The 13,230-nt window shown below is 35.0% G+C and overlaps 4 protein-coding genes across 5 annotated transcripts; 2 read left to right on the top strand and 2 right to left on the bottom strand.

Moving 5' to 3' along the window:
• Positions 1 to 231: 231 nt before the first annotated feature.
• AT5G46770 (uncharacterized protein) lies at positions 232 to 1,079 on the bottom strand. The gene has a single exon (NM_124047.3). The coding sequence runs from the start codon at positions 982 to 984 to the stop codon at positions 583 to 585; it is 402 nt and encodes a 133-aa protein (NP_568668.1). The 5' UTR covers positions 985 to 1,079; the 3' UTR covers positions 232 to 582.
• An 808-nt stretch (positions 1,080 to 1,887) lies between these two features.
• Positions 1,888 to 4,456, bottom strand: MYC3 (Basic helix-loop-helix (bHLH) DNA-binding family protein). The gene has a single exon (NM_124046.2). It carries the CDS (start codon positions 4,245 to 4,247, stop codon positions 2,469 to 2,471), a length of 1,779 nt encoding a protein of 592 aa, NP_199488.1. The 5' UTR covers positions 4,248 to 4,456; the 3' UTR covers positions 1,888 to 2,468.
• A 2,040-nt stretch (positions 4,457 to 6,496) lies between these two features.
• On the top strand, positions 6,497 to 8,742 carry AGD9 (ARF-GAP domain 9). The gene is made up of 7 exons (NM_124045.5): positions 6,497 to 6,729; positions 6,830 to 6,948; positions 7,155 to 7,578; positions 7,664 to 7,924; positions 8,017 to 8,142; positions 8,228 to 8,329; positions 8,421 to 8,742. The coding sequence occupies exons 1-7, from the start codon at positions 6,661 to 6,663 to the stop codon at positions 8,526 to 8,528; spliced, it is 1,209 nt and encodes a 402-aa protein (NP_199487.1). The 5' UTR covers positions 6,497 to 6,660; the 3' UTR covers positions 8,529 to 8,742.
• Positions 8,743 to 9,679: 937 nt separating this feature from the next.
• UBP21 (ubiquitin-specific protease 21) lies at positions 9,680 to 13,207 on the top strand. 2 transcript variants are annotated; one of them, NM_124044.2, is made up of 9 exons: positions 9,680 to 10,468; positions 10,555 to 10,675; positions 10,761 to 10,871; positions 10,965 to 11,137; positions 11,243 to 11,572; positions 11,651 to 11,773; positions 11,877 to 12,417; positions 12,633 to 12,704; positions 12,824 to 13,207. In NM_124044.2, the coding sequence occupies exons 1-9, from the start codon at positions 9,986 to 9,988 to the stop codon at positions 13,066 to 13,068; spliced, it is 2,199 nt and encodes a 732-aa protein (NP_568667.1). In that variant the 5' UTR covers positions 9,680 to 9,985; the 3' UTR covers positions 13,069 to 13,207. The 2 variants fall into 2 exon arrangements, with proteins under 2 accessions (NP_568667.1, NP_001330462.1); NM_001344697.1 differs by having other exon boundaries at positions 9,726 to 10,468; positions 10,555 to 10,655.
• The last annotated feature ends 23 nt before the right edge of the window (positions 13,208 to 13,230 follow it).

The raw sequence follows: 13,230 nt of genomic DNA, 5'->3' as shown, positions 1-13,230 counted from the left end.
TCGAAACAAAATCTGCCATGTCAATTGTGTATTAATTATTTCGAAATTACGCAGTGCGAAAGTAGGCCCAATTGTAATGATGATTTACTTAACTTTTAAGTCGAGTCATAATACTCTTAGAGAATTAGAGATAAGTTTTCTTGTTTCTCTTATGATTGATTTTTTGTTGCTTTGTTGGTTACTAATAATTTTCTGAAAGATAGCAAAAGCTTTACTGCTTATGCAATTTGGCTATTTAGATGGAATAGTATACCACCAATAAGGATGATCTCTCGTGTTACGCAAGAAACTCGAAAACAGATATGAAAACGATTTTAGAAAAGAAACAAAACACTTTAATGAAATTACGTTTTCATTCAAAGACAAAAAAGAAACATAAAAACAAATATTCAAAGAGAACAAAACGTGACAAGTAATAAATCAATGGAAACGTTTTGTCGTCCAAATAATACTATTATACATCTCACATATTCTATCACGATTATATAATCACGAATCTGGATTTGAAACTATATGTAATCAGCTTTATCCTCTCACATTTATATAAAATCTCAGAATCATGATCAATCATTGATCATATATTCATATGTTAATCTTCCTTTTTTCTTCTATTAATCCTTGATCTCTCAAATTCTCAAAACTCCAATTCCTTCGGACTCCAGTGCTCCTTACGAGCTTTGGTTGTTCCGGCCGGGTTGGTACATTGCTAGGGCTAGAACCAACAGGACCACTTAGCCTAACGTGATGAATCTTTTTCACCTTCTTCATCTTATGCGCTAAAGACGATCCTGGCCGTCCAATCTTCTCATAGATCCTAGGACTCAAATTCCCTGACCAATTTCTCCCACCAATAGGATTTACACAACATGTTTTACCTAGAACATTGTTAATCTCGACCCTTGGTGGTCCAGGACCGGAGAGATCAACATCTTTGTTGGAATCTGTTCGTGGAAGGGCTTGACATGATAGACAATTTAGGCTCATGGCTTTTTTGCGATCTCCTTACGACAATGGAGATCAATAATGAGCGAGAGAGAGACAAGGAAGAAGAAAGAGAGACTATATGGTTTTATTTAGTTAGTAATATGTTTCTTGTTTTATTTTAGTAAAAGACTAACGAGAACTAATCTAATTTTAGTGAAAAGTGTATATTTGTAAATTCGATTTTGGGTAACACACACGTTGCATGTGTAAGTAGGGATATCGCCTCACACGTTAATTAACAACTATAACCTTCATAGAAATGAGAGAGTTTTCTGTCTTTGGTCGTTGGTTATAATCAAAGACAAATTTTGTAAGAATTAACAATAGTTGTTGTCATATATATTTTCATTACAAAATTATAGTGTGAACGAATGAGTGAACAACTATTTAATATACATATACCTAAGATAGATGAAAGATGGCTATAATTTTCTAACATCCTTTAAAGAGGAGGGGTCAACTTTATGGTACTACATGAAAAGTATTTTTCAATTTATTATGAAAACTTAAGTTGGTGGTTTTTAATTAGAACTCATCAATGGTGGAGAAAAGTAGCTTATTGGCAACTTTCATTGTTGATTATGCAGTAAATGTTCTTCATGTTTGCAGAAAATCAAATGCCTTCACATTTTGGTTTAAACAAAAATTTGAGACTAAACCTACTAGCAAATTTTCGGATTTAAATTCAAATTGTGATACTACAAACTCAGTTCCAAAAAGAATATTCGGAAAATCTTGATTTTTGCGGTATATATGTTACTAAACTACTTAAAGACTAGTCGTTACTAATGTACACAAGACTATAAGAATTAAGAAACATAGGTAGATCACACGGCTCTCTAAACATAGAGATATACTCAAACTCACACATAAGATAAGATAAGATAGGCACTAAAAGACTTCCTACTCATTACTTAAAACTAACAAATCTTTGGTTTAACTTTTAGTTTCTTTTACAAACAAATCACACATGTCTCCACATTTTTGGCATTATAAACAGTTTCCTCATACCCCCTTACAAAGATAAGAGCACTATCTCTAGGCAAAACCCATTTACAACCACTTATTTTCCTCAGCTTTTTGGTACACTACAGTTCATAAATTTGGACCTTTATGTACACTACAAAGTTACAAACTAACAAAAAAATTCAATCATAGAATAAAAAAACTTCAATAGAATTTAGGATCTCACTTAATCTTACTCCATACATATATATACATACAAGTACAACCAAAGATTTTATTATTTCGCTAACTCTCTCTGGTCTTCTAGTCTCCAACTTCCTTCTCACTTAAGGCTTATGATAACACTAAGCTAAGAACTAAGCAAGTTCTCCTAATGAACAACAACATTTAACAACATGAAGCGAGTGATGCAAAATGAGTACTTACTACTTTACAAAAGACCATACATTACCCGCTAAATTCGATCCCATTTCATCGATGAAAACACTAGTTTCCCCTCTTTGATATGCCAACTTTGTTCAATAGTTTTCTCCGACTTTCGTCATCAAAGCAACTTTGAGCTGGTCATGATTGAAAAATTGGCTCCCCATCTTCACCGTAGCTTGTTGAATCATCAAATCATTCACAACGGATAAACTCGCATGATTCACTTCCAAATCCAATTCCTTAAGTGCTTCCATGAACCTAGCACCGGGATGATCTTTCTTGCCGCATTGTACACGTATCATCACATCCCAACCTATGATCTTAACATCAATCTCCATTTCTATAGAACTCGCCGTAGAATCTTGATTCGAACTTTTCCGTTCTTTTGCCCTTGACCCGCAACCTTTCCCATTATTCCCTTCCTTACTCATCCCATCTAGCTTCTTCTGAATCTCCTCTTTATCAGACTCCGCTTGCTGCAGCTTCGACTTAAGCTCATTGATATACGAAATCGCGTCTCCGAGAAGCGAAGCTTTATCCATCTTCGAAACGTTAGGAACAACAGCTCTCAAAGAGTAGAATCTCTGGTTTAACTTCTCTCTTCTCTGCCTCTCTGCTTCAACATGATTCAACGGCTCTTCTCTCCCATTCGCCGGTTTCCTCCCCCGTTTCCTCGGCTTCTTCTCCGGTGGCTCAACAACAATCGCTTCCTTAACAACAGATGCTTCAAGATCAGAATGATCCGAATCATTCGCAGCTGATCTAACCACAGTACTAAACGAAAGCATCCCTTCATCATTATTACTCCCTTTAGATACCGAAGTTCTCTTCTTACTACTCTCATTACCACAGAAACTCAAAGTCTCATTAGATTTCAACAACCCACCTTGAAAGGTCAAATCTTTCTCGACAAGACACGAACTTTGACGATTCTGATTCTCTACAGAGCTAATATCATTCTTCTCAAGCTTAGAAATTTGATGAGAATCAGACTTAGAATTAGAATTCGAGTTATTACCATTATTAACCCTCGCCGGAGATTCGATTCCGGTGTTCGTCGGTTCACTAATCCACAAAGCTGGATCATTCTCTCCTTGATCTGGATTCAGATTAAAACCCCACGAAGAAGCTTCAACACCATTGTTTCCACCACCGTTGTTGAAATTAAACAAGTTGTTAACTTTATGCATCAGATCTGAGCTTTGACTTATAACCTCCGACGAACCAAGCTCAACGACGCCGTTTTGAGTCGCGATACACACCATCGTCTTTAACCCGTAAATCTGACCTTGACCCGCTCTTTCACAACCCGACCCGGTTAAAGCACCAGACCCGGATAACCAAATCACACGAGAGTTTAAGAAAGATTCTCCGGGGAGACCAACACCGTTAACGAAGCTTTGAGTCATCGAAACTAAGAAGAACCATTCAGTATCTGTTACTTCTTCATCGTTTGATTCATCGGAAACCCCAATTCCGCCGGAGATTAACGAGTTAAGCTCACGTATTACTCTTTTCCGATGCTCTTGCTCCGCCGTGTTGGTGTTGTTCTTCTTCTTCTCTTTATCTTCCTCTCCTTTGTAGTAACCATCTCCCCAGCCGAGGATCACTGTGTTATCTCCGGTGGATGAATCGAAGTCGTGTGAGATCTGCCAGAAGATAGCGTAAGTCCAGTTTTCTCCGGCGGATTCTATTAAAGCTTGGAGACGTTGTTGAAGAGTATCTTCGTTGAACTGAGGCTGAGGTGGTTGTTGTGGTGGTGGAGGAAAGAGAGATGAGTGGTGGTTTGTTCCAATGAAAGCTTCCATAGCCGCCGCCGACGCGTCATCGTCGGAGGTCAAGAAGTTGATTGATGATGTTGTGCCGTTCATGTGAACATACGCCGGTTGAAAAGGTGATATTTTCCGGTGAAAGGTGAAGACTTTTTTCCGGTGAGAAGAAGAGAGAGGTGACGTGTAGGGAGGAAAAATCAAAAGAGGGAAAAAGCTAAGCAAATGGCGTTTAGTGATTGTTTGGAGAAGATGATTCTCTCTACAATACTATATTTTATTTTTATTGTTTTTCTAAAACAATTGTAAATAATTTTTTCTTATTTTCTTAAGTTTTTGTTGAGAGTTGCGACATATTATATGACAAAAACCAAACGATAATAATTTGGTTAACTGTTACGAAAACGTAAATAAATTATTCATGGAGTGATAATTCTCGTTTGGACACTGTTTTGTCTGAAACATAACTTAGATCCGTTTATTATCACATAGCCACTTATTGTTTTATGGAGAAAAAACTAATAAATAATCCATTTATGGTGATATAGTGACTTAGAGTTTCGAATATGGACCAATGCTATAATTCAAAATTTCATAAGTTAGAAATCTAAAATATAAATTTTATTTTTCATATAAATTAATATTTTAAACTGCAAAAAAGAATTGCATTTTTAAAAGGAAAAAAATAGATTCTACTCAATTTATATCAATTAAGTTAGGAATTTAAAATAATATTTCAACTGATTTTATGTTAGTTATAGGAAAATAAATATATATGAAAAAACTAAAAGTGTTTTCTTTCTCCAATCATCTTTTTTTTTTAAATATCATTTCATTATGTTCATTTTATTAAAAATCAGTTTGAACCGTTAATATGAAATTTACGTTTTCAAATAATTATCCGGTGTAAATTTTTTTTTGGTGTAATGGTTAACTAAATATCCATTAATACTTCATCACACCATATATGAAGTTTGATTTTCATAGATTACAAATTATTGAAGATTAATGGAAACGATTTCTATCTAGAGATTTTAGTGTGGTGCATAGAACCGTATGTCGTAGTACAGTACCATCTGTCAAACTGTAAAATTGTACAAGCATCGATGTAAAACTATCGGTTGTGGAGTTGACTACGAAAACCATAAAAAGAAAACTCAAAAAATGATTTGCTAGTCCTAAAAATTATTTGTAATATATATTCAAATAATAATGTATCCAACAACATAGCAACTTCCGTTCAATTTTTGAAAGAGGAAGAAATTAACGTATAAAATTTGTATTTTCTCTATAAAATTCATATTCGAATTTATTTTTTCTTAGACATTTTAAATTGTTTTTTTCTTTTTTTAAATATTGGAATTATGTTGTGTAGCCCACTTTAATTGTTTGGGTCCTCTGTCTAGGCATCGTCTGTCTGCTTTCCATGTTTCTGTCACCATAATTGACATATCTATTTATTAACAATCTTCATATTTTTGTCACGGTATACTGTAAGTTTTCTTTAACCACATTTTTTTCATCAAATTTTTTATCGTTTGGCTAAAACTATAATGACCAACCAAAGTATATAATTTTTTAAAACGTTACATATGATTTTTTTGTCAAAGTTACACATGATTATTGACAAAGAACTACACATGATAATGCCAACCATTACTTATAAACAAAATATCCAGAAAAAAAAAGAAAGAAGAAGAAAAGTAGTCAGTGAAAAGGACAACATGTACAATAATATTCAATGGTTAATCACGATGGCTAAAATGATCCAGCTCACGTGATTCTCGTGGATGATGTAATTACAAAACGACTTTAGACCCACTAATCGTACACTAACATATGATTATTGACATTACATAATAAAATATCTCTACTTCTTGCCAGTTTTCTTACAAGACATTGATAAACATGTTACATGTCACAGAAACATTGTATCAAGTAAAAAGTTTTACTTTATCAAAAAAGAAAGAAAGTAAAAGGTTCGAGAGGAATTAGTGAAGATAACCTAATTTAATACCTTAATGTACTTCCATAACAAGTCGATTTTTTGGATTTAACAATTATTTTGGTTTTCAATTTTTCACAATTCTGTCTTCATCTTTCAAGCGATCCTCTTTGCGCTAATAACAAGATGGAGAAAATCATGATAAAATTTAGCGATGAGGTTTTATCCTTTTTCATTTTCTGTTTTATGGTTAAGTTTTGTGATTAAAGAATTAGAAGTTTTTTACAGGATTTAGACTATGGTTAGAGTTTACATTTGATTTAGAATTGTGTGACTTTCATATAAAAATAATGACATCTACGAAATTACGAAATACAAATATGGGCTTATTCATTATTGGGCCATACAAGCCCATCGAGTTTAGTATTGATCCTCTAATCAAAAAACGTAAACAAATAAGATAACAGAAAAACAAAAACAAAAATTTCTGCTTTGAAGAAGAAGAGTCGATCCATAATCGCCACTTTCAGATTTCCAGATTCTGGGGAAACATCTCTAAACTCTTCAACGATGGCGACTGAGAATCTCACCGATAAGAATGTTGTTTTCAGAAAGCTGAAATCAAAATCCGAGAACAAGGTTAGGGTTACTCAATTTTCGATTTTGAATTTCGTTCAGATCTGGAGCTTATACGACCTAAATCTTCCGAATTGATTTATGATTTTGCTTCGGTTTTTAGGTTTGCTTTGATTGTAGTGCGAAGAATCCAACATGGGCTTCTGTTCCTTATGGGATCTTCCTATGCATCGATTGTTCTGCTGTTCATCGAAGTCTAGGTGTTCATATCAGCTTCGTCAGGTAAAACTTTGAATCTTGAGGAACACAAATTTGAACTCTTTAGGCTTAATTTTTAGCTTCATGGACTTGTAGCAATGTTTCACCTTCTGGCTAGGGTTTAAGCTGTGATTAGGAAGATGTTGACTTATTTTTTCCTGTTGACCACTCTATTTATAGCATTTCATGTTGTTGTAGATCTATTATAAGATCATATTGTTTTTGTGCAGGTCAACGAACTTAGACTCGTGGAGTCCTGAGCAGCTAAGAACAATGATGTTTGGAGGGAACAATCGAGCTCAGGTGTTTTTTAAGCAACATGGATGGAATGATGGTGGTAAGATTGAGGCTAAGTATACTTCAAGAGCTGCTGATATGTATAGACAGACTCTTGCTAAAGAAGTTGCTAAAGCCATGGCTGAAGAAACTGTTTTACCGTCGTTATCCTCTGTTGCTACTTCTCAGCCAGTGGAATCATCTGAAAATGGGTTTACTTCTGAATCTCCGAAAGAGAGTTCTTTGAAGCAAGAAGCAGCTGTTGTCTCTTCACCAAAAGCTTCTCAGAAAGTTGTTGCTAGTACGTTTAAGAAACCTCTTGTTTCGCGAAAGTCTGGGAAGACTGGTGGTCTTGGTGCTCGTAAGCTTACTACTAAGGTAACGTTTTTCGTTTTTATAAAGAATTATAGCTTAGCTTCTCGGTTCTTGGTTTTGATTAGATTAGTATTTGTTGTATATGTAGTCAAAGGATAACCTCTATGAGCAGAAGCCTGAAGAACCTGTACCTGTGATTCCTGCTGCTTCTCCAACCAATGACACATCAGCAGCTGGATCATCATTTGCCTCTCGATTTGAGTACTTTGATGATGAGCAATCTGGTGGGCAAAGTGGCACACGGGTGCTTAGCCATGTTGCTCCACCAAAGTCATCAAATTTCTTTAATGAATTTGGAATGGACAGTGCTTTCCCCAAGAAGTCAAGCTCAAGCTCATCCAAAGCTCAGGTAAAGAAAAGTTTCATTTTTAACAGAACTGAAGAAAGAGATAGAAATCAATTCTCGATTCCTCTTTGTTTACCTGTTTTCTTTTTACTTAGGTTGAAGAAACAGATGAAGCAAGAAAGAAGTTTTCAAACGCCAAATCGATTTCCTCTGCCCAATTTTTCGGAAATCAGAACAGAGATGCCGATCTTGACTCAAAAGCTACCCTTCAGAAGTTCTCGGTATGTCCTTAACCGATCAAACTCTATACTAGTTTTCTTTAGTCTCGTTGTTCATACATGCCTAATGCGATTACAAATCTATCAGGGTTCAGCAGCTATTTCAAGTTCTGATCTTTTTGGCCACGGACCAGATGATTCCAACATCGATATCACTGCAAGCGATCTCATCAACCGAATTTCTTTCCAGGTAAAGTTCTGAAGTAGAATCAAATTCTTCAGCTTTTCTTAACTCTGCTTATAAGGTTTTTTTATTTGACTTTGTTTATTATTGGGCACAGGCGCAGCAAGATATGTCATCTATTGCTAACTTAGCTGAGGAAACAAAGAATAAGCTGGGAACATTTGCCTCTAGTATATTCAGTGATCTTCAGGATAGAATGCTGTAAGAAACATACAAAGGATCTTGTCTTTTGATTTACAGAGAACAAATTGTTGGATATAAATGTCATTTTTATTTTTGGTTTGACTTTGTAGTTGAAAGAGTGATTTTTGAGGTAAATTGTTAAATGTGGAATTTGATAATTTGATGTGGATATGGTAGAATATGTTACAGTATTATGTATGGTATTGAACATCAATTTATTCCCTTGATATGGTTGCAAAAAAAAAAAAAAAAAAAAAGAACTCAGCATAAGAGGAAGAACTTATTACCAATCAAAACTTTTGTTGAAAAGAACTAATATTGAAAAAGGAGAAAAGTGAGCAGATGGATTTTCTTTGACCATATCGGCATTTCTATTAAAATAGTTCCATTTTTATTATAATATAATTAAATTTTGATTATGAGGATTTTATATTAAAAGTTATATTTATTACTGAATAAATTTAATTTATAAGACTAAAAAGGTGATTTTACAAGAAAGTAAAATATATAATTTTTTTAACTTGAAAGAAATTTGGTCAACAATATAGTAAACCGTTAAACTTGGAAAACTATATTGAAAAAGATATAGGAAAGCTATATTTGGGCAAACAATATAAAGAAAACGTAAGATCAACTTAGGCTAATGAAAACTTTAAATTGGTCAACAATATAAAGAAGATAATAATATAGAAATGTTAGTATTTCCATTATTTGTTAAAGAAATGATTTAATTTAGCTTTTAGAAACAAACTGACAAAAAAATTGATGTGGCATACAGTAACTAGAAATATTTTTACAATATTTTTTTTTGGAAAAAGTAAATAAATCTAGATTTTAGGAAAAAAATGATAAAAGTAACTGTATATATTTTTATTTTGTAAAGTATATAACACAAATAAAAGCAATATTAAATTTCAATAAATTGATAAACAAATTAACAATCAACTTGCGTTTTTCCCTATTGTTCTCCTTCCTCCTTCAACTATTTAACCCAAAAAAATAAAATCTGGTTTTGTCATTTTTTTTTTTTTTCGACAGTTCTGGTTTTGTCAATTAAACTTGTTTAAAGATAAAAAATATAATTGGTCAAAGAGTCTCTGAGAATCCAAACTTCCAAAACCAAGTGCGAACCATGGTTGAGTTAACCAAATAACCTAATCAACGTTTAATTACGCTTATTTTATCTGTGGAAAAGGTCAAAAGAAACCCTAAATCCCCAAATAAATGGCGGCTTGATTTTCCCTCCCAATTCAAACCTTCTTCTCCACTCCAATTCTCATCTTCCCTCCAAATCGTTTCGATTCGCTCTCAGATTTCGAAAATTTCCCAACTTTTTTGGAGCGAAACTCAAATTTATCTTCTTCAATTACTTACAGATCGATTTACGAGATGCAGAATTCTCCCAAAACTAAACCCTAGCTTCCACTTCTTCCCCTTTCCTTCAATTCTTCACAAAATCCGTTCTCGGTTTTGTTGTTAATGGCGGAATTTAGTGACCCACCACCATCTAATCTCTCTTCTTCTCATAAATTAACTAAACCCAACCAAACCCTAGATGAGTCTTCACCAACCGCGCCAATTCGAGACCTTGTTACTAACTCGCTCTCTCTTTCCTCACCGATTCGTCAGATTCAAGCCCTTTCTCCGGCAAAACCAGACGGGTCTTCCTCTTCTCCGCCGGACAAAACCCTAAATTTCAATCCAGAGGAAAACAGAGATGTGAACCCAGATGAGTCTTCCTCTTCTCCGTCAGATAAAACCCTAATTGCGCCACCAGCTCAGATTTCGCCTGTTAGCAACAACAATCATCTCCGGATCACGAACACGTCAGATTCGTATCTTTATCGTCCACCAAGGAGATACATCGAGTATGAAAGCGATGACGACGAGCTTAATAAGATGGAACCAACAAAACCTCTACAGTTATCATGGTGGTATCCGAGGATTGAACCCACCGGTGTTGTAAGTTTCTCTTCTTCCCTTTTTATCTGATTTTGTTTTGGTATCCGAAATTGAATCATTTTGGATGTTTTATACAATTTCTTCAGGGGGCTGGGCTATATAATTCAGGCAACACTTGTTTCATAGCTTCTGTGTTACAGTGCTTCACTCATACTGTGCCTCTTATCGATAGTCTTCGTTCATTCATGTATGGAAACCCTTGCAACTGTAAGATTTGCTTATTTGGTTTGATTTGAGTTTGGTGACTTGTTTCGTTCATGGTTTTAATCTTATAGTTTCTTTGGGTTTTCAGGTGGAAATGAGAAGTTCTGTGTAATGCAAGCTCTTCGAGATCATATTGAGCTTGCTCTGAGGTCTTCAGGATATGGAATAAACATTGATAGATTTCGTGATAACTTGACTTGTATCCTTTTTTAAGTGTTTTTTGTTTATATATGTGCATAATTTTGTGTTGGAGGTTTCTTTATATGAATTGGTTATCCTTAACCAATCACAGATTTTTCATCTGATTTTATGATAAACCACCAAGAAGATGCACACGAGTTTCTACAATCATTTCTGGATAAGTTAGAGAGATGTTGTTTAGATCCTAAGAATCAGCTTGGCTCTGTCTCATCTCAAGATTTGAACATTGTTGACAATGTCTTTGGTGGCGGTCTCATGAGTACGGTAAGATATCGTTAATTCATTACCGTACTATTAATCTAGTGTTGAAGCAGTTTCCATTTATGCATAATGACTCTTGGAAATATGTTTGATCTATTCCTTTTTCAGCTTTGTTGTTGCAATTGTAATTCTGTTTCCAACACGTTTGAACCTTCTCTTGGATGGAGTCTGGAAATAGAAGATGTTAATACCCTCTGGAAAGCTCTAGAATCCTTTACATGTGTCGAAAAACTTGAGGACCAGTTAACATGTGATAACTGTAAGGAGAAAGTCACAAAGGAGAAGCAACTTAGGTTCGATAAGTTGCCGCCGGTTGCTACATTCCATCTTAAGAGGTTTACTAATGATGGAGTTACTATGGAGAAGATCTTCGATCATATTGAGTTCCCTTTGGAGTTGGATTTGTCCCCTTTCATGAGCAGTAACCATGATCCTGAGGTATGTCAAAATTTCAGACTTTTTTGTTTTGTAAAACTTGAGATTTTTGAGTCTTAACACCCAATTTTGTATATTCAGGTTTCCACAAGATATCATCTTTATGCCTTTGTGGAGCATATTGGGATTAGAGCAACCTTTGGTCATTATTCCTCTTATGTGAGATCAGCTCCTGAGACATGGCATAATTTTGATGACTCCAAGGTAATATTATTATATAGTGCTTTCATATCATTTGTGTGGCTTAGTCCTCTCTGATTTCAATAAATTTAACTTTCTTAATGTTTTTTTTTCGAAACTATGGCAGGTCACGAGAATCAGCGAAGAGAGAGTTCTATCCCGTCCTGCTTATATATTGTTTTATGCAAGAGAAGGAACTCCTTGGTTTTCCAGTACTTTTGAACAGTTGAAGACAGTGTTTGAAGCTACTCCGTTACATTTTTCACCAGTATCTGTGCTTGATAACAGTTACGAGAGTGTTGATAATTCCAGTAAAGCCTGCAACGACTCAGTGGGAGTATCGATCCCTGATGTAAAATGGCCAGATTCTTGCTGTCAAGAGCCAAAAGAGGAAGTGTTCCATTCAGCCGAGTCTAGCAACAATGAAGATTCTTCGGCCATGATTGATGCTCTCGGGTCACCTCAATCTGAGAAACCATTTGCTGAAACCTCCCAACAGACAGAGCCTGAGTCATGTCCAACTGAAAACAAAGCTTACATCGATAAATCTGAGAAGCCATTTGCTGAGACCTCTCAACCGAAAGAACCTAAGCCATTTGCTGACAGAGCTAGCATCGATGCCCCTCTGCTCAAGGTTCAGAATCAAGACATATCTCCAAAACGCAAAGGTACTATCTCTTACTAAGTATTTTTGATAGCTTACCTTGGAGAATACTAAGAAAGATATGAGATTCTGATAGATTCAGATAAAGTATTGTCCTTTAGTAATCCGTAAATCATCTGTTGCAAGAAGTATCAATCTGAACTAGAACCTAGAACAAACTAGATAGTATTGATCTGTCAACAAAGCTCTTATACAGTGTATTTGTAACTCTATGTACAGCTGGTGAGAGAGCTACGCTCGGTGGACCTAAGCTCAAGTATCAAAAACCAAATTCCCATCAGAAACGCCAAGGTACCATGGGTTTTGATAGATTTAATCTTAATTATAGTAAAACTGTGGAAGAGTTTTATGTATTTAAGTGGTGAAAATACGAAAGATCCTTAGTCTGAGTGTGTGTGATTCTGTAACAGGAACCTTTCAGATTCAACGTGCGCATTTGCAAACTAAGAAGCAAGAAGAATCTCGTAAAACAAAGCGGCCGTTGTTTAGAAGCAATGTTGCTGCTTCTGCTCCAGATCCTAAGTACAAAAATCATGCTCTTTCATATCTCAACAGGGCCCAGACACCTCGCGCTCGAAAGCTCGCTAATGCTTTGAGTGATTCTCCGACCAAGAAAAAGAAAAGCTCTAACATGAGAAGATCTATTAAACTTTGAAGAGTTAGCTATTAGAAAATGAAAAGTTGTCCTTTAGTTTTTGTGTTTGGGGTTTTCTTGTGAATACAAACTCTGATCAATTTTGTTTTGAGACTCCAACCAACAATTCTTTAGGTTATATATGATTATTTTTCTTTTGTCATTTGAAGTGATACACTTTGA

The sequence above is a fragment of the Arabidopsis thaliana genome, chromosome 5 (assembly GCF_000001735.4).
Source record: "Arabidopsis thaliana chromosome 5, partial sequence".
NCBI lineage: Eukaryota > Viridiplantae > Streptophyta > Magnoliopsida > Brassicales > Brassicaceae > Arabidopsis > Arabidopsis thaliana.
The sequence above is the reverse complement of the archived record's forward strand: the minus strand, read 5'-3'. Positions and strand labels throughout refer to the sequence as shown.

What these genes read in the sequence shown, in the direction of transcription:
- MYC3 (NM_124046.2), bottom strand. Translation starts at nt 4,247, where the DNA reads ATGAACGGCACAACATCATCAATCAACTTCTTGACCTCCGACGATGAC.
- UBP21 (NM_124044.2), top strand. Translation starts at nt 9,986, where the DNA reads ATGGCGGAATTTAGTGACCCACCACCATCTAATCTCTCTTCTTCTCAT. An exon ending in GGATTGAACCCACCGGTGTT is followed by an intron (nt 10,469 to 10,554) that starts GTAAGTTTCTCT and finishes CAATTTCTTCAG; the next exon opens with GGGGCTGGGCTATATAATTC. An exon ending in ATAATTTTGATGACTCCAAG is followed by an intron (nt 11,774 to 11,876) that starts GTAATATTATTA and finishes AAACTATGGCAG; the next exon opens with GTCACGAGAATCAGCGAAGA.
- AGD9 (NM_124045.5), top strand. Translation starts at nt 6,661, where the DNA reads ATGGCGACTGAGAATCTCACCGATAAGAATGTTGTTTTCAGAAAGCTG. An exon ending in AATCAAAATCCGAGAACAAG is followed by an intron (nt 6,730 to 6,829) that starts GTTAGGGTTACT and finishes TTCGGTTTTTAG; the next exon opens with GTTTGCTTTGATTGTAGTGC. An exon ending in CTCGTAAGCTTACTACTAAG is followed by an intron (nt 7,579 to 7,663) that starts GTAACGTTTTTC and finishes TTGTATATGTAG; the next exon opens with TCAAAGGATAACCTCTATGA.
- AT5G46770 (NM_124047.3), bottom strand. Translation starts at nt 984, where the DNA reads ATGAGCCTAAATTGTCTATCATGTCAAGCCCTTCCACGAACAGATTCC.